General features: G+C 37.9%; 1 protein-coding gene across 4 annotated transcripts in view; it reads left to right on the top strand.

Moving 5' to 3' along the window:
* The window catches only part of CFAP47 (cilia and flagella associated protein 47), a 502,646-nt gene extending 482,717 nt beyond the window's left edge, over window positions 1-19,929 (top strand). For all 4 annotated transcript variants that reach the window (XM_024988430.2, XM_015461736.3, XM_059883840.1 and 1 more), the window contains 2 exons: window positions 8,069-8,228; window positions 19,694-19,929. In XM_024988430.2, coding sequence (XP_024844198.1) covers window positions 8,069-8,228; window positions 19,694-19,906 — 373 coding nt within the window. In that variant the 3' untranslated portion in view covers window positions 19,907-19,929. The remainder of the gene's footprint in view (window positions 1-8,068; window positions 8,229-19,693) is intronic.
* Window positions 19,930-25,312: the final 5,383 nt, after the last annotated feature.

Below are 25,312 nucleotides of genomic sequence, written 5' to 3'. Positions count from 1 at the left end.
TTTATATCATGCAACTTTCCTGAATTCACTTATTATGTAAAGTTTTTTTCTGGAATCATTGTACAAATAAAATCAAAGATAATGATCTTAGAGGAAAAGCTTTTAGTCTTTCAATGCTGAATGTATTAGCTGTGGACTTTTCATATGTGGCCTTTTTTATGTTGAAGTAATTTTCTTTTGTTCCTAGATTGTTGAGTGTTTTTATAATAAAGTGGTGTTAAATTTTGTCAGTTTTTTCCTTGCATATCTTGAGATGATCATGTGTTTTTTATCCTTCATTCTGTTAAAGTGGTTTATAATATTAATTAATTTTCTTATGTGGAACTTTCTTCATATCCTATAGTTAAATCCTATTTATACACGGTGTATAATCCTATTAACATGCCATTGAATTCCATTTGATAGCATTTGTTGAGGATTTTTGCATCTATATTCATCAGGGATATTTGCCAGAGTTTTCTTTTCTTTTTTTTTTTTTTTTTTGCTTATAGCAGGTTTATTCATAATTGCCAAAACTTGGAAGTAACCAAGGTGGCCTTCAAAATATGAATGGATATATTACGGTACATCCAGACAAAGGAGTATCCAGCATTAAGTCAAAAACTGCTAAAAAATGTATTAACTAAAACAAAACCAAATTACATTCTATCAATACATAGCTAGTAACAGTCACTTTCAGGTAAACCTTAAGTACAGAATACAGATATTCCCATCTGTACTTAAGGCATCAGGCCACACTGAGGATGGTGAGAACAGAGTATAGCAGTCATTGGGATGTGAATCACTTTAACTGTGGGCTCTCCACCATTTATCCTTTTTCCCCTGATTACTAGTAAGGAGATTGAATCAATAATCAAAAACTTCTCATCAAGCAAAAGTCCAAGACCAGATGACTCCAGTGGTGAATTCTAACTTTTTAAAAGTTGAGGTATAACCATATAAAACATTATGTTACAAATGTACAGGGCTTCCCAGATGGCACAGTGGTAAAGAATCCTCCTGCCAATGCAGGAGATGCAGGTTTGATCCCTGGGTCAGGAAGTTTCCCCTGGAGAAGGAAATGGCAAGTCCTCCACCAGTATTCTTGCCTGGAAAATTCCATGGACAGCAAAGCCTGGCAGACTGAAGTCCGTGAGTTCCCAAAAAATTGAGCACAACTGAACGACTGAGTAATTGAGCACACCCATGCACACAACCACTACAGATATACAACATAGTAATTTGATATTTGATACTACAAAAATCTAGTTACCATGATTACCATAAAATTACCCTCTTCACCCATTTCTCCACCTCCCATTCCTTCCCTTCTGATAATCACTTATTCTTTTTTAAAACGTGGTCCATTTGAAAACAATGATGTTGACGTATCCAAACCAGGTTCTTCCTCCTCCCCATTGTGATTAATCTTTTCATAATCTTCTTATTCCTCTTAGCGCATTCAGGGCATAACAGGTTGTCTTCCAGGTCTGGGGGTGCAAAAGTGCAGGCAGGTAACATGAAGAGGGAGGTCATCTTCCTGGGGGTGTCAGGCACCCAGGTCTGACCTGCTTGGAACTGCAGACGAACCCAGCCTTCTGTGTCTGTCAAGAGTGGTCTGCCATGGACCACACACCACCGGACACCTGAGGCTTGTGGCAGAAAGGATTCAGAGGCACGAAGGGCATGTGAATTCTTTTCTTGTAGTGTCTTTTTCGGGCTTTGACATCAGGATAAATTAAATTTGGAAGTATTTGGAAGAATTCCCTCGTCTTTAATATTTTGGAAGAGTTTGAGATGGATTGACATTAATTCTTCTTTACATATTTGGTAGAATTCACCATCTGTTCCTGGGCGTTTCTTTGTTGGGAGGATTTTGATTACTGATTCAATGTTCTTAATATTCATATGTTCAGATTTTCTGTTCATTCATGATTTTGTCTTGGTAAATCCTTTTTTTCTGGGGATTTATCCGTTTCTTCTCGGTTATATGAATTTTATGTATAATTGTTTATAGCAGTCTCTTCTGGTCATTTTTATTTCTGGGGCATCAATTGTAATGTGTCCTTGTTCATATATGATTTTATACATTTAAGTCTTATGTTTTTTCTTAATCTAGCTAATTTTATTGATTTTGTTATTTTCAAATAACTCTGACTCAGTTGATTTTTTTCTTTTTTTTTTTTCTTTTGTCTCTTTAATTTCTGCTGTACTCTTTATTTCTTTCTTTCTGCTAACTTTGGGTTGGGTTTTTCTTCATTTTCTTGTTTCTTGAGAAATAGAATTAGATTGTTTGACTTCTTTCTTCTTTATGTAGGCGTTTATCAGTCTAAATTTCCATCTTAGTAGTACTTTTGCTGCATTCCATAAGCAATGTTGTGTTTTCATTTTGTCTCAAGATATTTTATAACATCTTCTTGGTTCATTGGTTCAAGATTTGTTTTTTTAATGAAAATTTAATTGTTTAATTTTCATGTATTTGTGTATTTTCCAGTTTTCCATCTGCTATTGATATCTAGTTTCATTCCACTATGGAGGAAAAAGACAACTGGTAAAACTTCAGTCTTCTTAAATGTGTTCAGACTTGATTTGTGACCTAACATGAAGTCTGTCCTTGAGAATGTTCCACGTGTACCTGAGAGGAATATGAATGCTGTTGCTATTGAGTGAAATGTTCTATATATATTTGTTAGAATTATTTGTCTGTAGTGTTGCTCCTTGCTCCTGTCTTCTTTTCTCTTACTGGTCTTCTGTCTAAGTTTTCGTTCCATTCAATATTCCATTATTGAAAATGGGGTATTGAAATCTCCTATTATTATTCTATTGCTGTCTATTCCTCCCTTGAGTTCTGTCAATCTTTGGTCTATATATTTAGATACTCTATTGTTGAGCATATATAGCTATAACTGTATAATTGTTTTTTTGTTCTGGCAAGCTGATTTGATATAAAATCCTTTTTTGTCTTCTTGACAGTTTTTTATTAAGTCTACTTTGCCTCATAGAAGTAAGGCTAGGCATGCTCTTTTGTTTACCATTTTCATGGAATATTCTTTTTTCCCTTTAACTTTCAGCCTATGTGTATCTTTAAACCCAAATTTAGTCTCTTGCAGATGGCACATACTTGGATCTTGTATTTTTATCCTATCAGCCACTGTCTCTTTTGAAGAGAGTTTAATTTATTAATATTTAAAGTAGTTAGTGATACAGAGGAACTTACCATTTTGTTTTTTTCAGTATGTCTTACAGCTCTTTTGTGCATCTTTTCTTATCTTGCTATCTTCCTCTATGTTGTATTGTCTTTTTTTTTTTTTATAGTAATATGCTTTGGTTCTTTTCTCATTTTCTTTCAGGTATCTTCTGTAGGTGTTATCTTTGTGGTTACCATGGGACTTACATAAAACATCTTATAAGTTTAACAATCCATTTTAAGCTGATAACAACTTCAGTTGCATACAAAATCTCTACACTTCTTTAGTGATGTACAAGTTACATGTTTTTTATTGTGTTTCTTTTAATATTTTTTTATAAACTGTTTTTTAACTTTTATGGCACAACTAAGTGATTTATGTTCCACTGTTACAATATTTAGTTTTGTGTATTTTATTTATATTTATTTTTGCCAGTGAACTTTATACTTTCAAATGCTTTTGTGTTGCTATTTACTCTCTTCATTTCAACTTAAAGGACTCCTTTTAGCATGTCTTGTAAAGCAGATCTAGTGGCACTTAACTCCCTCAGCTTTTCTTTGTCAGGGAAAGTATCTATTTCCTTTTTGAAGGACTTTTTTTTTTTTTTTTTTTTTTTGCTAGATATAGTGTTTTTGGTTGGCAGTTTGTTTTTCACCACTTTGAATATATCATTCCTCTCAATTCAGGCTTGCATGGTTTCTGCTGAGAAATCTGTTGGAAGTCTTACAAGAATTCCCTTGTACGTAATAAGTTCGTTTTCTCTTGCTGTTTTCCAATTCTATTTTTGTCTGTAACTGTTGACATTTTAATTATGTGTCTTATTGTGGAGTTCTTTGATTTCATCCTATTTAGAGCCTTTTGTACTTCATTAATCTGTTGTTCATTTTCTTCTCCAGATTTGGGAAGTTTGTGTCCATTATTTCTAAAAATAAGCTTTCTGCTTCTATTTCTCTCTGTTCCTTCTGAGACTCATAATGTGTATATTAGTCCTCTTGATATTGTTGTGTAAGTCCTTAGATTTTCTTCACTCTACTTCATTTACTTTTCTTTTTGCCTCTCTTCACATGACTTTTCTTTCAGTTCTCTCATTATTTCTGCTGGATCAAATTGACCTCAACCCTTAGTAAATTTTTCAGTTCAGTTTCTGCATTCTTCAGCTCCAAAATTTGTTTGGTCTTTTGAATATTTTCTGTCTTTTTGTTGAAATTCTCTATTTGTTCATGCATTGTTTTCCTGATGTTGTTGAACGTCTTCATGACAATTATTTTGAATAATTTGCAAAGTAATTTCTATACTTCCACTTCTTTATGGTACATTTCTGGAGATCTGTTTTCTTTCTTTAACAGCATATTTTTTGTTTGTTTCTTCATTTCCTTTTTAACACTGTGTTGGTATCAACACATTTGGAAAAATAGCTGCCTCTCCCATTCTTTACAAACTGGCTTAAAGAAGGGAAAGATCTTCACCAATCAGTGCAACTAGAGACTTTGGGAGCCTTTCAAATCTTTTCTGTTGAATATGTCTTTCTTTGCTCAGTTGGTAAAGAATCCACCTGCAATGTAGGAGACCCTGGTTCGATTCTTGGGTCAGGAAGATCTGCTAAAACAGGGATAGGCCACCCACTCCAGTATTCTTGGGCTTCCCCTGTGGCTCAGCTAGTAAACAATCTGCTGTCAGTGTGGGAGACCTGGGTTCAATCCCTGGGTTGGGAAGATCCCCTGGAGAAGGGAACGGTTACCCATTCTAGTATTCTGGCCTGAAGAATTCAATGGATTGTGTAGTCCATGGACTTGCAGAGTTGGCCCCGACTGAGTGACTTTCACTTTCACATGTCTTTCTGAACTTGTGTGTGAAGATTACTAATTAGAGGGGCTTGCCAGTTTCTTTTTTCAGTAGTTTGTAATCTCTTCCTCCCTCTGGTGTCTGTCTTCTGTACTATGAGCACTCTGAAGCAGCAGCACATTACCCAGATTTTTTTTTTTTTTCGGCAGCCTCTAGTCATGTAGTTTGTCAGGTTCTTTCAGTTCCATGAGACAAGCAAGACAAAAAGCAGAACCTTAAGCAGCCTACTAAAAGCTAGAAATTTGAGTACATGTTCCACTCTCCTTTTTCTGCACTTAGGGAGAGCCTTCTGGGTTATATCAGCTTCTATCTGCCCTACCATAGGACTTCTGCAGCATCAGTACCCTGCCCAGTACTTCTGTGTTCTCAGAAACTACCATGCATCTAGTGTGTGTGAGGTCTCATCAGTACTTCAAGATAGGCAAGACAGAAGTCAGTCCCCCAGCAGCTCCATACCCCCAATGTCCAAATGTTGGGTGTCTAGTCTACTCTTCTCTTTTCCTTACCTGGGAGAAGTGGGACCTGAGAATCTCCTCCTAATCTTGTGCTACTGTGCTCAGGAGGGAGAGACTGTGGTGAGAGCCTGCCACGAATTTTCCTAATAGCTTCAGAGTAGCTGACTTTACACTTATCTGGAGGGCAGACGCTCTTAACTGGTTTCAGAATTTCTCACAGTGGAATTTGGTCTGCGTCTTTTTGAATCATTGTCTCCATGGAACTGATCTGGGGCTTTCTATTCTGCCATCTTGCTGACATCACCCCTCAGCATAGTCTGTTTTATACGTTTATTTGTTGGATCATGCATCATTGCCTAGCATTGGTAATAAAATGGTTTAAAACAGTAACATTCATATTGATCAATATGTTAATATTATTAATCCTTATCAGGTACTTTCCATATGCCAGGAAAGATAATAATCTTAATGGGGATTATCAGATTAATGGAATGAAAACAGAGGTTCCAAAAAACTAAATTGCCTGAAGTCATGCTCCCACATACAGCTAGGATTTCAGTCTAGGTCATCTCTGTCCATAATCCACTCTCTCATACCACCTGCTGTGAAACTCAATACACATTTACTGAAAGGATCCCTGAGTCCCAACCTGAATCTCCCATGTCCTCTTTGATGTTTCACTGTTGGATCTTAATTCTAAGAAATTGTTCTTTACCTTCTGCCTGCATCTCCACTGTCAATTGGATTTTCAATTTCTCACAGCCTCCCATGTACTCGGTCTCCCTCCTGCTTTCCTCTACCAAGAAGTTCCTCAACTTCTTTCACAGTCTTCATCTCAAATGTAATCTACATTGACTTCAAGATGGTAACTTGAATCTTAAATGTCACTCAGTTCATTTCAGATCGTAGCAGCTCATCTCCAGGCCCAAGAATTTTTAATGAACCTATAAATTACTTACATCTCACTTAGCAAGTATAAAACTGAAAAGAAGTAAGCAAATATCACATTAGAATAATAGTAAAAACAAGACTTTATGATAACTGTTTTGGTCAGGCATTTTAGATATTGAGTTATTAGAGATCAAATTGCCAACATCTGCTGGATCATTGAAAAAGCAAGAGAGTTCCAGAGAAACATCTATTTCTGCTTTATTGACTATGCCAAAGCCTTTGACTGTGTGGATCACAATAAACTGTGGAAAATTCTTCAAGAGATGGGAATACCAGACCATCTGACCTGCCTCTCGAGAAACCTATATGCAGGTCAGGAAGCAACAGTTAGAACTGGACATGGAACAACAGACTGGTTCCAAATAGGAAAAGGAGTACATCAAGGCTGTATATTGTCACCCTGCTTATTTAACTTATATGCAGAGTACATCATGAGAAACGCTGGGCTAGAAGAAGCACAAGCTGGAATCAAGATTGCCGGGAGAAATATCAATAACCTCAGATATGCAGATGACACCACCCTTATGGCAGAAAGTGAAGAGGAACTAAAAAGCCTCTTGATGAAAGTGAAAAAGGACAGTGAAAAAGTTGGCTTTTTTTTTTTTTTTTAAACATTCAGAAAACGAAGATCATGGCATCTGGTCCCATCACTTCATGGGAAATAGATGGGGAAACAGGGGAAACAGTGGAAACAGTGTCAGACTTTATTTTGGGGGGCTCCAAAATCACTGCAGATGGTGATTGCAGCCATGAAATTAAAGGACGCTTACTCCTTGGAAGAAAAGTTATGACCAACCTAGATAGCATATTAAAAAGCAGAGACTTTACTTTGTCAACAAAGGTGTGTCTAGTCAAGGCCATGGTTTTTCCAGTGGTCATGTATGGATGTGAGAGTTGGACTGGGAAGAAAGCTGAGCGCCGAAGAACTGATGCTTTTGAACTGTGGTGTTGGAGAAGACTCTTGAGAGTCCCTTGGACTGCAAGGAGATCCAACCAGTCTATTCTAAAGGACATCAGTCCTGGGTGTTCATTGGAAGGACTGATACTAAAGCTGAAACTCCAATACTTTAGCCACCTCATGCAAAGAGTTGACTCATTGGAAAAGACTGTGATGCTGGGAGGGATTGGGGGCAGGCGGAGAAGGGGACGACGGAGGATGAGATGGCTGGATGGCATCACCGACTCGATGGACAAGAGTTTGAGTGAACTCCAGGAGTTGATGATGGACAGGGAGGCCTGACATGCTGCAATTCATGGGGTCGCAAAGAGTCGGACATGACTGAGCGACTGAACTGAACTATTTACAAATAATTGAATTTTCATTTGGGACCTTGGATTCTTCCAGTTTTTATAGTAATGGCATTGTATTCTTTGTACACTATAGAAATAAGATATGATTTTAAAAATCTTTAAGATTCCATTTTTGTCACCCTGGAGAGAATGACACTCCAGTAATTTTTTAAATGCTCAATCACTGTTATTCTGTAAGCATTCCATAAAGTAAAAAGTATCAGACTCATGGCTGTAAAGCACCATTAATGTTTAATTGTAGTCCTATGCAATGGGATATAAGCCAAGCCCTATCCCCAGTTTTCATACAGAGAACAAGGTAATGATAAAGTTTTAAACATTGATAATATATTTTTGTTCCAGAAATCCTGAGTCATACATGGCATTCTTCCTACCTGGCAGTGATCCTGAATTTTTTGTAAAACCTCAGATTGGAGAACTTCTTCCTAAAGGAACTCTCATCACTGTGGGTTTTATACCCACAATGTACAGCAGGAAATACAAAGCAACGTTAGCAATACAGGTGAGTTCTAGAAAGGTAATAGTCGAGGATATTTGATGTCACAAAATTCATTGAATGACTTCGGGAAAAAAACTTTCACTCAGTGATCAATGGTAAAGAACAGCAACATTATCTTGCAAAAGTCAACATATTTCAACTGTTTTGCTTATTTTAATTTCCTTTTGGTCAAAAAAGAAATTTTAAATGTGAAATATAACCCAAATGTTGTTATCATCAATGCAAATAGGAAATTGCTTCTTTTCCACACTGAGGAATTGTGGAAGAGATAAATAATGACTGAAAAGTTATTTGTATAGACATATGATTTCCTATAATAGACTATTCAAAGGCTTTGGGTTTCCCAAGTAGCTCAGAGATAAAGAATCTGCCTGCAGTGCAGGAGATGCAAAAGTTGCAGGTTAAATCCCTGGGTTGGGAAGATCTCCAGCATAGGAAATGGCAACCTGCTCCAGTATTCTTGCCTGGAAAATTCCCTGGACAAAGAAGCCTGGCAGGCTACAGTCCATGGAGTTGCAAAGAGTAGGACACAACTGAACACCACACCCCTTTATTCAAAGACTTTAGGTGATTTCCAATAGGGATTTTGAAACCTTTGATTTCAAAGGATAAAGGATAAGGTGTTAGGAAAATGTTAAGGTCTAAAATGAAGAAAATTAAACAGAAAATAAAATTTATTTTGAATTGAAACAAAATAGTGTGAAATGGGCCATTAATATAAAATAATGTTAAAGTGATCATTTTGTTAAAATTTAAGGTAAATACAACTCTGAAAATTTATTCAGTAAGTAGAATTTCTCCATAAATTTTCCCACATCTGTCCTACTATGAACGTTTGGCTAAAGGTAACCTTCAAGTTATTTTGGAAAAGATGTCTATTCCCACTGTCTTTTTTCAGTAGCCCAGGCACAAGGGAATTGTAGTCATATTTCGAGACACAACTACTGATGCCAAAGTGACTACTAGACTTCTGAGTCAGACACTAATTAGGCAGCCCCACCTGCAGAAAAATGTGTTGTTACTGTTTTAATGAATAGAGAAAAATTTTGAATATTGCTTGAGAAGAGCATTTATTTTTCATCTTTTTGAGACCCCTTACAATCCAGGTAATAAAAATATAAAGCATCTGGAGCCTTGCTGCACATAACTATTTCCTGAGTTAATATTTGATTACAATTATTATGTTAATGTGCTTACTTCTTAAAATGATATTTTAAAGAGAGATTTGTGAATAAAATTATATTCAGTTTATAACATATGGTGGATATTTCTGAAATTAACTATTAATATTTAGGAAGTTTTACCAACAAAATTCTGTTTCTGATTTCCCTGTGAAGACTTGACAATTAAATCACTAGCAGCAGAACTGAAGGGTTTCTGTGAAAGAATAAGTTTATATGGGATCAACTGAGAATATAACATTTTGATTAGTGTGAAGTAGTATAGTTTGATAAAGTGTATATGGGGAAAATTGAGAAATCACTATTTTGATTTAAGAAATCACTGTTGATCCTATTTCTATTATGGAGAATTTAAAATATGCCCCAAAATGGAGAGAATACTTACTGTCTGTGCACTCATCATCCTACATGAACTCTTATCAACCCAAGGCCAGTCCTGTTTCAAGTATGTTTCCACCCCCTTCCTCACTTCCCATATTATTTTGAAGAAAATCCAAGACTTCCTATTACCTACAAATATTCTCTGTTGATCTCTAAAAGATAAAAATCTTAACCATGATACCATTATCATATCTAAAAATTAATAATAATTCCTTAATACCAGTGCATACTAAATATCCATTTGAAAGTAAAAGTCACTCAGTCATGTCTGGCTCTTTGCGACCCCATGGACTATGCAATCTATGGAATTCTCCAGGCTAGAATACTGGAGTGGGTAGCCTTTCCCTTCTCCAGGGGATCTCCCAACCCAGGGATCAAACCAGGGTCTCCCACATTGCAAGCGGATTCTTTACCAGCTGAGCCACAAGGGAAGCCCAAGAATACTGGAGTGGGTAGCCTATCCCTTTTCCAGCAGATCTGCCCAACCCAGGAATCGAACCAGGGTCTCTTGCATTGCAGGTGGATTCTTTACCAACTGAGCTATCAGGGAAGCCCCTAAGTATCCATTTAGTGTTCAAATTTTCACTTGACTCATACATCTCATATTTTTTCATTTAAATAAATATGTAAAGACATAAAAATAGTAGTCCTATGAATCCTTCTCCCAGCTCTCCCAGTGGTGACATCTTATACAGCTGTAGTAAAATATCAAAACAAATATATTAACAAGATAGTGTTAACTAGAAGAGACCCTATTCCATGTTTTGTGCTTTTCACATCCATTTGTGTGTCTGTGTGTATGTTTGTATATGTCTGGTTCTAGGCAATTTGAATCCATTTGTAGATGTATACGGAGAAGGCAATAGCACCCCACTACAGTCCTCTTGCCTGAAAAATCCCATGGACCAAGGAGCCTGGTGGGCTGCAGTCCATGGGGTCGCAAAGAGTCGGACATGACTGAGCGACTTCACTTTCACTTTGCACTTTCCTGCATTGAAGAAGGAAATGGCAACCCACTCCAGTGTTCTTGCCTGGAGAATCCCAGGGATGGGGGAGCCTGGTGGGCTGCCGTCTATGGGGTCGCACAGAGTCGGACATGACTGAAGCGACTTAGTGGCAGCATAGATGTATATACCTATAATCACAAGTGAGGTGGAAAACTCTTCCTTCACAGCAGAGGAAGTATGTCTTACTAACTCTTTCTAGTCAAGTCCAACACTGTAATTCCCTGTCTACCCATGGCAACTAGTAATCTTTTCTCCATTCCTATGATTTTGTGATTTCTAAAATATTATATAAATAGAATCATGTGCAAGCTTTTGAGACTGGCTTTTTATGCCCAGTATAATGCCCTTGGTGTTCATAAATTTTATTACATATATCAAATCAATGATTTTGAAATCATGGTTCAAATAATGTCTGACTCCAAAACCCTGCTCTTAATGATAACAACATGATGTCTCACATAATAAATGTGAAGAATTTTAGAAGTTAATTCACTGTCTAAATGAAAATTATTGTTTACATTATTATCATCTTTTTAAAACTGTTTGAAACATTAAGTCAATTAATACTTGTAACATATGAAACATATAATTTTCATTGTGTTTAATTGGAAATTAAAAGTGTTTTTAAGAACAGTTTAGTTAAATATTACCCTTTACAAACTTCAACAACCATGTTAGCAAGCTTCATAAGTTCCCTTTCAACTAAACCATATTTAGAGTGAGTAAAAAGTGTCTTTTCTCCACTATTATACAGAGCATATAGCACTAGCTTTGAGAGACTTAAGTTAACTTAATCAGAGTGTTACAAAAAGCACTGTAACTCAGAGTGGACAGTCCATTCAGCTTCCGTGGTGGACATGATGAATCTTAGTTTATACAAACTTGTGAGAACTCTAGAATTACCCAAGATAAAATATATAAGGATTGTACAAAAGAAATATTTATATGTAGAGAGGCCTAGGCATAGGCATAAATTACATATATTAGTTTTAAGGGAATTGGCCATTGTCATGAAATTGTGGGAAATGGTATTATATACATGTATCTTGGTTTGTATTTTCTCATAAGTAGATCCTAAAATAAGGATTCAAGTACATGTAGCATATTTACCATGTGATCACAGGAAACAGATGTAGAGAAGCCAGGATATGAGACACAGAAGGAATAGAAATCAATAAAGGGTGCATTTACCAAGGCAATTAGCAGAGAGGGCCCCTGTGATTTAACACCGTGGGCATTCTCTGGGAAATCATGTGGAACCCATACCTTAGAATATTCACACTTGAGGGGGCCAGGAAGTTTGGAATGTTTATACACCACCTGCCACTGTTCAATCATTGATTGAGGACTGTTCCCAAGGATTGTTAACTCCCTGACAGCAGAGAAGCCTTCTGAAGTTTCTAAAAAACTTCAAAGAGGTGAAGATACTGGCAATTGAAAGTTGTGCAGCAATGAAATGGAAACCTCTGAGGGATGTAGGTGGGTACAGAGCACATCTGCTAACATTGTTTCCATTCATGAGAATGTACCCTTTAAAACATAGCTTTGAGAATTTATTCCATGAGGTCATTGGCTTTGGTTGATTCCGTTTCAAACTAGATAACCATTACTTAAATGTGGAAATTTCATCTGTTTAAAAAATACTTGTTTTTTAAAATTCATTTAAACATAATTGTGTATAATAGTCAATTTGGCATTCTTATGTAAGAGCACAGTGATTCTTTGACATATTAGTGACATGAAGGTATTCATTTACTTTCATATCATTTTCATTGTCCTTGTGCTCAGTTGTGTCCAACTCTTTGTGACCCCAGGGACTGTAGCCCTCCAGGCTCCTCAGTCCATGGAATTATCCAGGTAAGAATACTCGAGTGTGTTGCCGTTTCCTTCTCCAGGGGATCTTCCCAACCCTGGGATCAAATCTGGGTCACCTGCATTGACAGGCAGATTCTTTACCAACTATGACCCTTGGGGAAACCTAGGTAGAGGAATACCTTATCTATTTTATATATAGTAGTGTGTATATGTCAATCCCAGTCTCCCAATTTATCCCTCCTTCCTGCCTTACCCATTAACCATAAATTCATTCTGTACATTTGTCACTCTATTTCTGTTTTCTAAAGTTCAGTTGTACCATTTTTTACATTTCCACATATAAGTGAAAGTGAAGTGAAAGTGAAGTCGCTCAGTTGTGTCCGACCCTCAGCGACCCCATGGACTGCAGCCTTCCAGGCTCCTCCATCCATGGGATTTTCCAGGCAAGAGCACTGGAGTGGGGTGCCATTGCCTTCTCCGAGAAGATTTCCACATATAAGCGATATCATATATTTGTCTTTCTCTTTCTGACTCAATTCACTAAGTATGATAGTCTTATAGCTGCATCCAGGTTGCTGCAGGAGGCATTATTTCATTCCCTTTAATGCTAATCTACCATTGTATATGTGTACCATGTCTTCTTTATCTATTCATCTGTTGATGGACATTTAGGTTGCTTCCATGTTCTGGCTATTGTAAATAGTGCTGCAATGAACATTGGAATGCATGTATCTTTTCAAATTTTGGTGTTCTTAGTGCATATGCCCAGGAATGAGATTGCTGGATCACATGGTAGCTCTTCTTTTAGTTTTTTAAGAAACCTCCACACTGTTCTCCACAGTGGATGTACCAGTTTACATTTCCACCAGCAGTATAGAAGGGTTCCCTTGCCTCCACACCCTCTCCAGTATTTATGTTTTCAGATATTTTGACAATGGCCATCCTGACCAGTTATAGGCTTCCCAGGTCGTGCTCATGGTAAAGAACCTGCCTGCCAATGCAGGAGATGTAAGAGACCAGGGTTCAATCCCTGGTCTCAGAAAGATCCCCTGGAGGAGGAGATGGCAACCCACTCCAGTGTTCCTGCCTGGGAAATTCAGTGGACAGAGGAACCTGGCAGGCTATAGTCCATGGGGCCACCAAGTGTCAGACACAACTGAAGACTTAGCATTCTGATCAGTGTAATGTGATACCTCACTGTAGCTTTGATTTGCCTTTCTCTAATTATTAGCGATGTTGAGCATCTTTTCATGTGTTTTTTTCTTCTTTGGAGAAATGACTGTTTAGATCTTCTGCATAATTTTTGATTGGGTTGTTTGGTTTTTGATAATGAGCTGCATGAGCTGTTTTTATATTTTGGAGATTAATCCCTTGTAGATTGTTTTGTTTGCAAATATTTTCTCCCATTCTATGGGTTGTCTTTTCATTTTGTTTATAGTTTCCTTTGCTGGGCAAAAGCTTGTAGATTTGATTAGGCCCCATTTGTTTATTTTTGGTTTTATTTTCATTATTCTAGGAGGTAGATCAAAAAAGATCTTGTTTTGATTAATGTAAAAGTGTTCTGCCTGTGTTTTGCTCTAAGAGGTTTATAGTATCTGACCTTACATCTAGGTCTGTAATTCATTTTGAGTGTATTTTTGTGTATCATGTTAAAATGTTCTATTTCTTTTCTTTTACATCAAGCTATCCAGTTTTCCCAGCACCACTTATTGAAGAGACTGTCTTTTCTCCAATGTATACTCTTGCCTCCTTTGTCATAGATTACTTGACCACAGGTGTGTGGATTTATTTCTGGACTTCCTATTCTGTTCCATTGATCTATATTTCTGTTTTTTGTGCTACTGCTATACTGTTTTGATGACTGTAGCTTTGTTGTAGAGTCTGAATTCAGAGAGCATGATTCCTCCAGTTCCATTTTTCTTTCTCAGGATTACTTTTGCTATTTGGAGTCTTCTGTGTGTCTATACAAATTATAAAAATTTTTGTTCTAATTCTGTGAAAAATGCCCTTGTTAGTTTGATAGGGATTGCATTGAATCTGTAGATTGCTTTGGACAGTATAATCATTTTCACAATATCGAGTCTTCCAGTCCAAGAACATGGTATATCTCTCCATCTGTTTGTATCATCTTTGATTTCTTTCATCAGTATCATATAGTTTTCTGAGTATAGGTCTTTTGCCTCCTTAGATAGGTTTATTCCTAGGTAGTTTATTTTTTTTTTGATGTGATGGTAGATGGGATTTTTTCCTTAATTTATCTTTCTGATCTTTGGATGTCAGTGTATAGGAATGCAAGAGATTTCTGTGTATCACTTACTGCATAATTACTTGAATCTTAATTGAAATGTATACAGTAACATTTAGGATTTAAAAGTGTATTTATCGGTTATTATTTTCAGATGGTCTTGTAGATATGTTGGGCAAAAGAACAGATACTTACATGTAGTTACCATGTGTATCACTAGGTTCTGAATGGGAGAGTACATCCCTTCACATAGCTCACTACTGTGTACCCACTAAGCTCGGGCATGGATGCAGGTTCCTTCATGTAGCTCATACATTTGTACCCATAAGTGAGTCACTTATAAACATTTACAACCACTTATGCACAATCACCAAAATGTAGCTGTGTTTTTCAAATTGAACATCCTTATATGAAGTAAAATGTTATTTAACCCAGTGGTAGTATGGTTCTTGGTTTGTCTGCTCAACAACAAAGCCAGACTCATTGATTCTGAATACTTAATTACTATGAACTGGATAGAAGGGCCAGTTCAGTACAGTTCAGCCGCTCAGTCGTGTCCAACTCTTTGCGACCCCATGAATCGCAGCACGCCAGGCCTCCCTGTCCATCACCAACTCCCAGAGTTCACTGAGACTCACGTCCATCGAGTCAGTGATGCCATCCAGCCATCTCATCCTCTGTCGTCCCCTTCTCCTCCTGCCCCCAATCCCTCCCAGCATCAGAGTCTTTTCCAATGAGTCAACTCTTCACATGAGGTGGCCAAAGTACTGGAGTTTCAGCTTGAGCATCATTCCTTCCAAACAAATCCCAGGGCTGATCTCCTTCAGAATGGACTGGTTGGATCTCCTTGCAGTCCAAGGGACTCTCAAGAGTCTTCTCCAACACCACACTTTAAAACATCAATTCTTCGGCGCTCAGCCTTCTTCACAGTCCAACTCTCACATCCATACATGACCACAGGAAAAACCATAGCCTTGACTAGACGGACCTTTGTTGGCAAAGGAATGTCTCTGCTTTTGAATATGCTATCTAGGTTGGTCATAACTTTCCTTCCAAGGAGTAAGCGACTTTTAATTTCATGGCTGCAATCACCATCTGTAGTGATTTTGGAGCCGCCAAAATAAAGTCTGACACTGTTTCCACTGTTTCCCCATCTATTTCCCATGAAGTGATGGGACCAGATGCCATGATCTTCGTTTTCTGAATGTTGAGCTTTAAGCCAACTTTTTCACTCTCCACTTTCACTTTCATCAAGAGGCTTTTCAGTTCCTCTTCACTTTCTGCCATAAGGGTGGTGTCATCTGCATATCTGAGGTTATTGATATTTCTCCCGGCAATCTTGATTCCAGCTTGTGCTTCTTCCAGTCCAGCATTTCTCATGATGTACTCTGCATAGAAGTTAATTAAGCAGGGTGACAATATACAGCCTTGACCTACTCCTTTTCCTATTTGGAACCAGTCTGTTGTTCCATGTCCAGTTCTAACTGTTGCTTCCTGACCTGCATACAAATTTATCAAGAGGCAGATCAGGTGGTCTGGTATTCCCATCTCTTTCAGAATTTTCCACAGTTTATTGTGATCCACGCAGTCAAAGGCTTTGGCATAGTCAATAAAGCAGAAATAGAAGTTTTTCTGGAACTCTCTTGCTTTTTCCATGATCAAACGGATGTTGGCAATTTGATCTCTGGTTCCTCTGCCTTTTCTAAAACCAGCTTTAACATCTGGAAGTTCACCGTTCACATATTGCTGAAGCCTGGCTTGGAGAATTTTGAGCATTACTTTACTAGCGTGTGAGATGACTGCAATTGTGCAGTAGTTTGAGCATTCTTTGGCATTGCCTTTCTTTGGGATTGGAATGAAAACTGACCTTTTCCAGTCCTGTGGCCACTGCTGAGTTTTCCAAATTTCCTGGCATATTGAGTGCAGCACTTTCACAGCATCATCTTTCAGGATTTGAAATAGCTCAACTGGAATTCCATCACCTCCACTAGCTATGTTCGTAGTGATGCTTTCTAAGGCCCACTTGACTTCACATTCTAGGATGTCTGGCTCTAGGTGAGTAATCACACCATCGTGATTATCTGGGTCATGAAGATCTTTTTTGTACAGTTCTTCTGTGTATTCTTGCCATCTCTTTTAATATCTTCTGCTTCTGTTAGGTCCATACCATTTTTGTCCTTTATCGAGCCTATCTTTGCATGAAATGTTCCCTTGGTATCTCTAATTTTCTTGAAGAGATCTCTAGTCTTTCCCATTCTGTTGCTTTCCTCTATTTCTTTGCATTGATCGCTGAAGAAGGCTTTCTTATCTCTTCTTGCTATTCTTTGGAACTCTGCATTCAGATGCTTATATCTTTGCTTTTATCCTTTGCTTTTTGCTTCTCTTCTTTTCACAGCTATTTGTAAGGCCTCCCCAGACAGCCATTTTTCTTTTTTGCATTTCTTTTCCATGGGGATGGTCTTGATCCCTGTCTCCTGTATAATGTCACGAACCTCAGTCCATAGTTCATCAGGCACTCTATCTATCAGATCTAGGCCCTTAAATCTATTTCTCACTTCCACTGTATAATCATAAGGGATTTGATTTAGGTCATACCTGAATGGTCTAGTGGTTTTCCCTACTTTCTTCAATTTAAGTCTGAATTTGGCGATAAGGAGTTCATGATCTGAGTCACAGTCAGCTCCTGGTCTTGTTTTTGCTGACTGTATAGAGCTTCTCCATCGTTGGCTGCAAAGACTATAATCAATCTGATTTCAGTGTTGACCATCTGGTGATGTCCATGTATAGAGTCTTCTCTTGTGTTGTTGGAAGAGGGTGTTTGTTATGACCAGTGCATTTTCTTGGCAAAACTCTATTAGTCTTTGCCCTGCTTCATTCTGTATTCCAAGGCCAAATTTGCCTGTTACTCCAGGTGTTTCTTGACTTCCTACTTTTGCATTCCAGTCCCCTATAATGAAAAGGACATCTTTTTTGGGTGTTAGTTCTAAAAGGCCTTGTAGGTCTTCATAGAACCATTCAACTTCAGCTTCTTCAGAGTTACTGGTTGGTGCATAGACTTGGATTACTGTGATATTGAATGGTTTGCCTTGGAAACGAACAGAGATCATTCTGTCATTTTTGAGGTTGCATCCAAGTACTGCATTTCATACTCTTTTGTTGACCATGATGGCTACTCCATTTCTTCTGAGGGATTCCTGTCCCCAGTAGTAGATATAATGGTCATCTGAGTTAAATTCACCCATTCCAGTCCATTTTAGTTTGCTGATTCCTAGAATGTTGACATTCACTTTTGCCATCTCTTGTTTGACCACTTCTGGTTTGCCTTGATTCATGGACCTTACATTCCAGGTTCCTATGCAATATTGCTCTTTACAGCATTGGACTTTGCTTCTATCACCAGTCACATCCACAGATGGGTATTCTTTTTGCTTTGACTCCATCCCTTTGTTCTTTCTGGAGTTATTTCTCCACTGATCTCCAGTAGCGTATTGGGCACCTACCAATCTGGGGAGTTCCTCTTTCAGTATCCTATCATTTTGCCTTTTCATACTGTTCATGGGGTTCTCAAGGCAAGAATACTGAAGTGGTTTGCCATTCCCTTCTCCAGTGGACCACATTCTGTCAGATCTCTCCACCGTGACCCGCCTGTCCTGGGTTGCCCCACGGGCATGGCTTAGTTTCATTGAGTTAGACAAGGCTGTGGTCTTAGTGTGATTAGATTGACTAGTTTTCTGTGAGTATGGTTTCAGTGTGTCTGCTCTCTGATGCCCTCTTGCAACACCAACCATCTTACTTGGGTTTCTCTTACCTTGGACGTGGGATATCTCTTCGTGGCTGCTCCAGCAAAGCACAGCTGCTGCTCCTTACCTTGGATGAGGGGTATCTCCTTACCACCACCCTTCCTGACCTTCAACGTGGGATAGCTCCTCTAGGCCCTCCTGCGCCCTCGCAGCCACGGCTCCTTGGACATGGGGTTGGTCCTCCTGGGATAGAAGGGCCAGTTTCAAGTAAAACATGACCATTCCAGATGTGCAAGCAATTCCTGAATTTAACATTCATTGACAGATATCACATTACATATTAAATCCTGATAATGACTACAGTATTTTCTTGACCTGAACTTCTCTTGAGTGAGTTTTCTGAACATACATGATACAATTCTTATGTGAGGCAGAAGTCCTGGATAAACACAGGTAGCATCAGGAAACTCTGTAAGAGCAATGTGATTTAAGTATGAACATACATGTGCAGAAAATGCTAGACAACCTAATTCAGTATTGTCATTCTGCACAAAAATGCAGAAGAAATGAAGGGTTTTTAAGTAAATTCCTATGTAAGCTGTACTGACTTGGATTTAAATTTTGATTTTCATTAATGAGTTTGCACCATGCTCAATAATTACAGGTAGTTATATTAATGATGTACTTTCATAATCTTAAAAACAGAAGCTTGACGTCATACCAGTTGGTTCTATAGCCATATTGGAATTCCCTTAGATAAATCCTGCAAGGTATTATTTCCATTACATATAGTTCATGCTAGGTGATAGTCTCATGCAAACCAAATAGATGGCTTCACCCACAGGGCAGACCTCTAAGTGTGACTTTTTATTGAATGTTTTTTAATTCATAAAGCCAAATGCATTCCTGAATTTATTTTCCACACTAATCATTTATTTATCAGATTTGTGCCCTTAATGCACAAATGCAGTTTCAGTTTTGTGCCCTTCCCATACCTTACATGGAGAAGAGAGAAGTTGTTAATTTGGTAAGTATTTTCTCACATTTTTCTGAGTCCCTGGATATTGTGTATAAAGTCTCTTCCTCTCCTTGTTTCTAGACAGAAGATATGTACTGGTTGTATGAGATCAATGGGTTACCTCAAATTTCCATACTGCCGTTGAAAGCAAAAGCCAAAGTTGATGCTCATAACGAGATGTTTGACAAAAAGCCAGCTCGTCGGCGTAATTTTCTCTATGAAAATGCTCAACTCACAAGAACAGGGGTTTCCTCTACGATCAAGGGGGCTCGTTTGATGTTAAACAATAAATAAAAAAAATTGTTTTTCCCAAAATATTTCTTGGTCTTGCTACTGCTGCTAAATCGCTTCAGTCGTGTCTGACTCTGTGCGACCCCATAAATGGCAGCCCACCAGGCTCCCCTGTCCCTGGGATTCTCCAGGCAAGAACACTGGAGTGGGTTGCCATTCTTGGTCTTAAGTAGAGTTAAATATATTTTAATGATGGTTATTTCATTTTTCAGATATTTCTGAGAACTACTATTTCAAGTATCAATATAATAGAGCATTTTATTTTAAAACTGACTAAATCTATTCTAAATGTTCTATTCTGTTGAACAAAGAATGTTCAAACTATCACATGATTGCACTCATCTCACACACTAGTAAAGTAATATTTAAAATTCTCCAAGCCAGGCTGCAACAGTAGTGAACTGTGAACTCCCAGATGTTCAAGCTGAATTTAGAAAAGCCAGAGGAACCAGAGATCAAATTGCCAACATCCGCTGGATCATCAAAAAAGCAAGAGAATTCCGGAAAAACATCTGCTTAATTGAATATACCAAAGCCTTTGACTGTGTGGATCACAACAAACTGTGGAAAATTCTTAAAGAGATGGGAATACCAGACCACCTGACCTGCCCCTTGAGAAATCTGTATGCAGGTCAAGAAGCAACAGTTACAACTGGACATGGAACAACAGACTGGTTTTAATTGAGAAAGGAATATGTCAAGGCTGTATATTGTCACCCTGCTTATTTAACTTATATGCAGAGTACATCATGAGAAATGCTAGGCTGGATGAAGCACAAGCTGGAATCAAGATTGCTGGGAGAAATATCAATAACCTCAGATATGCAGATGACACCACCCTTATGGCAGAAAGAGAAGAAGAACTAAAGAGCCTCTTGATGAAAGTGAAAGAGGACATTGAAAAAGTTGACTTAAAACTCAACATTCAGAAAACTAAGATCATGGCATCTGGTCCCATCACTTCATGCAAATAGATGGGGAAACAATGGAAATAGTGACAGATTTTATTTTGGGGGGCTCCAAAATCACTGCAGATTGTGACTGCAGCCATGAAATTAAAAGATGCTTGCTCCTTGGAAGAAAAGCTATGACCAACCTAGACAGCATATTAAAAAGCAGAGCCATTACTTTGCCAACAAAGGTCCGTCTAGTCAAAGCTATGGTTTTTCTTTTTTTTCCCATGGCCTCTTTGGTGGATTCTTTTTTTTTTTTTTCTAATTTTATTTTTAAACTTTACATAATTGTATTAGTTTTGCCAAATATCAAAATGAATCCGCCACAGGTATACATGTGTTCCCCATCCCGAACCCTCCTCCCTCCTCCCTCCCCATACCATCCCTCTGGGCCGTCCCAGTGCACCAGCCCCAAGCATCCAGCATCGTGCATCGAACCTGGACTGGCAACTCGTTTCCTACATGATATTTTACATGTTTCATTGCCATTCTCCCAAATCTTCCCACCCTCTCCCTCTCCCACAGAGTCCATAAGACTGTTCTATACATCAGTGTCTCTTTTGCTGTCTCGTACACCGGGTTATTGTTACCATCTTTCTAAATTCCATATATATGCGTTAGTATACTGTATTTATGTTTTTCCTTCTGGCTTACTTCACTCTGTATAATAGGCTCCAGTTTCTAAAAAGCTATGGTTTTTCCAGTTGTCATGTATGGATGTGAGAGTTGGAATATATAGAAAGCTGAGCACCAAAGAATTGACACTTTTGAACTGTGATGTTCGAGGAGACTCTTGAGAGTCCCTTGGACTGCAAGGAGATAAAACCAGTCAATCCTAAAAGAAATCAGTCCTGAATATTCATTGGAAGGACTGATGCTGAAGCTGAAACTGCAATACTTTGGCCACCTGATGCGAAGAATGGACTCATTTGAAAAGACCCTGATGCTGGGCAAGATTGAAGGCAGAAGGAGAAGAAGACAACAGAAGATGAGATGGTTGGATGGCCTCACCAACTCGATATACATGAGTTTTAGCAAGCTCTGGGAGTTGGTGATGGACAGGGAAGCCTGGCATGCTGCAGTCTATAGGGTTGCAGAGTCAGACACGACTGAGTGACTGAACTGAACTGAAATCTATTCTCTGAATATTTTATACTTAATTTCTAAGTTATATATGTGTTATAAAATGAACTGGTTGCAAATATTGGAATTAGTTTAAAGTACAGGAGTACATTGGTAGTAAAACTGAAAAATGATTTCAACTTATAAATCCATGCACATAAGCATATATACTCCATATGATCCTATATTGAGTCTTAAAGTAGTAAAGATATATTTCAAAATGATCCAGAAAAATGTTATTTTCTTAAAGGAGAATATGTTGTTTGATTCTTATCACTGAGGGGAAATAGAATACTAAAGAGCCAATATGGACCATTGTTGGGCTTCCCAGGTGGTTCTAGTGGTAAAAAAAAAAAAACACCTGCCTGCCAATGCAGGAGACATAAGAGACATGGTTTCCATCCCTGAGTTAGGAAGATTGCCTGGAGGAGGGCATGGCAGCCCATTCCAGTATTCTTGCTTGGAGCATCCCATGGACAGAGGAGTCTGGCAGGCTACAGTTCATAGGGTCACAAGGAGTCGGACACGACTGAAGCAAGTTAGCACACACACATGCTTGCATGGACTATCTTTAAGACAACTTGAGACAAAATGACTGCCTCTACCACACGTTGATTCATGTGATTTTAAACAAGTCACCTTTGTGTGTCCTATTTCCTTTTGTGCAAAATAAAATAATTGTACTAGGAATAAAAGTTGGCATCAGATCAGATCAGTCGCTCAGTCGTGTCCCACTCTTTGTGACCCCATGAATTGCAGCACGCCAGGCCTCCCTGTCCATCACCAACTCCTGGAATTCACTGAGACTCACGTCCATTGAGTCAGTGATGCCATCCAGCCATCTCATCCTCTGGCGTCCCCTTCTCCTCCTGCCCCCAATCCCTCCCAGCATCAGAGTCTTTTCCAATGAATCAACTCTTCGCATGAGGTGGCCAAAGTACTGGAGTTTCAGCTTTAGCATCATTCCTTCCAAACAAATCCCAGGGCTGATCTCCTTCAGAATGGTAGTATAGCTAAATCTAGTCTACCACCTGTTTTATGCAAATAATTCTTTTTACAATTTTGATTGGCTGAAAAAAATCAATAGATGAATATTGAATAACACAAGAAGATTACATCAAATTTAAATTTCATTGTCTATAAATAAAATTTGGGGGGAGCCACATCCTTTTTTTTTTTTCTTGGCTGCCCTAGGTCTGAATTGCACACATGGGATCTTCTTTGTAGCATGCAAGATCTTTAGTTGTGGCATGTGAGATCTAGTTCCTGACCAGGGATTGAGCCTGGGCCCCCTGCATTGGGAACTTGGAGTCTTAGCCATTGGACAACTAGTAAAGTCCCTCGTTTTTTAATAAATTGTCTGTAACTGCTTTTGTAATACAACAGTGAAGTTAAGGGGAAAGAAGCCATATGCTGCAAAGTTTGAAATATTTACTGTCTGCATGTTGAGGTGTGACAGAAGACAACAAAATTCTGTAAAGCAATTATTCTCCAATAAAATATTTACTCTCTGATACTGTAAATAAAAATTTTGGCAATCTCTGTACTGGGCCAGGAATGACCTCTAGGAACCACTGTCAGTGGATTGATCATAATTTCTTTGGATGGTGTTAAGTAGAATTCTCGAGACACATCTATGAGATCAGTTAATCTTGTCTGCAGTTATTGAAGTAGAGGAGAGTGGAGGCTCACATACCCAGATTTGCCATCCTGGAAAGGACAAAAACTAAAATTCTACAAATTTCTAAAAGTCCTTCTTGTTCTCTAGCCCTTGGAAGATGTCTCTTTGAGTATAGAGTCATAGATTATTTGTCTGTCCTTACCTCTGCTGTACTGTTGGATTATTTACATACTTAAATGCAGAGAAGGGCGTGTGAATAAGAACCTGGAGGACATGTTATTATTTCATGTTGTGAATATTTCAAAAATGCTTAAAATGGCAATGCTACATTAGATGCTTCAGATTTAATCCTGGATGTTACCTTCTTCAAAAAAGGTATCTGTAGCTAGAAATGTTAGTGCTGACTATTATTTGTCCAAATGAAAATGTGACAGAAGCAACTCAAGTAGACAAAATGGAATAGTGAATGAAATTCTAAGAATCCAAAGGTGTTAGGGGATTTATGGAGAGGAAACTGTTGCTTTGTATACTTTAGATCATTTCTTAGTCCATCAGTTGTAAATACCAGTGGCTTTTAAAATTCAAAGGGCATCACCCACTCTCACTTCTATTCAACATAGTGTTGGAAGTCCTTGCCATGCAAAAGAAACGAAAAAATAGGTATTCAAATCGAAAGAGAAGAGGTCAAGTTGTCACTGTTTGCAAATGGCATGATTATAGAGAATCCTAAAATCTCCACACAAAAACTATTACTACTAATAAATGAATTCAAGAAGGTAGCAGGATACAAGATTTGCCATCTACTTCTCTAGTTGTTTTTTCTTCATTTCGTAGTCAATATTTTTTTAATGAAGTATACTTGATTTACAATGTTGTGTTAATTTCTGCTGTATAGCAAAGTGATTCAGTTATATATATATATATATATATATATATATATATATATATATATATATTCTTTCTTTTATATATTCTTCTCCATTATGGTTTATCACATGATATTGAATATATTAATAGTTCTCTGTGCTATACAGTAGGACCTTAGTTGATGGTGGCTTTATAGAATGTCTTTGGGAGTGTCCTTTCCTCTTAGTTTTTTGATCAGGTGGTTTTTGTCTTTTCTTTGGTTGATGTGGTGATTGATTGATTTGCATATTATGACCCATCCTTGTGAATTTGGGACAAATCCCACTTGGTTGTGGTGTATGATTTTTTTGGTCTTGTTACATTCGGTTTGCTAATATTTTGTGGTGAATTTTCACATCTATATATTAATGAAAGATGTTGGACTGTAATTGCCTTTTTTGGTGGTGTCTTTGTCTGATTTTGGTATCAGGGTGATGGCAGCTTTGTGGAATGTCTTTAGGAGTGCCCCCTCCTCTTCAGTTGTTTTGGAAGATTTTGAGAAGGATCAGTATAAGTTCTTCTTGGTATGTTTGATAGAATTTTGCCTGTAAGACCATCTGGTCCTGGACTTTTGTTTGTAGGGAGTTTTTAAATTACAGATTCTACTTCACATTTAGTGATCAGTCTATTTAAATTATCTATTTCTTCTTTTTTTAAATCTGTTTCTTCTTGATTTAATTTTGGTGGGTGGTATGTTTCTAGAAACTTGTCTGTTTCTTCTAGGTTGTCAAATTTGTTGGCATATAATTGTTCATAGTATTCCCTTATGGTTTTTTGTATTTCTACAGTAGAATACAAGATTGATAT

This window comes from Bos taurus, chromosome X (assembly GCF_002263795.3).
Source record: "Bos taurus isolate L1 Dominette 01449 registration number 42190680 breed Hereford chromosome X, ARS-UCD2.0, whole genome shotgun sequence".
NCBI lineage: Eukaryota > Metazoa > Chordata > Mammalia > Artiodactyla > Bovidae > Bos > Bos taurus.
The sequence above is the reverse complement of the archived record's forward strand: the minus strand, read 5'-3'. Positions and strand labels throughout refer to the sequence as shown.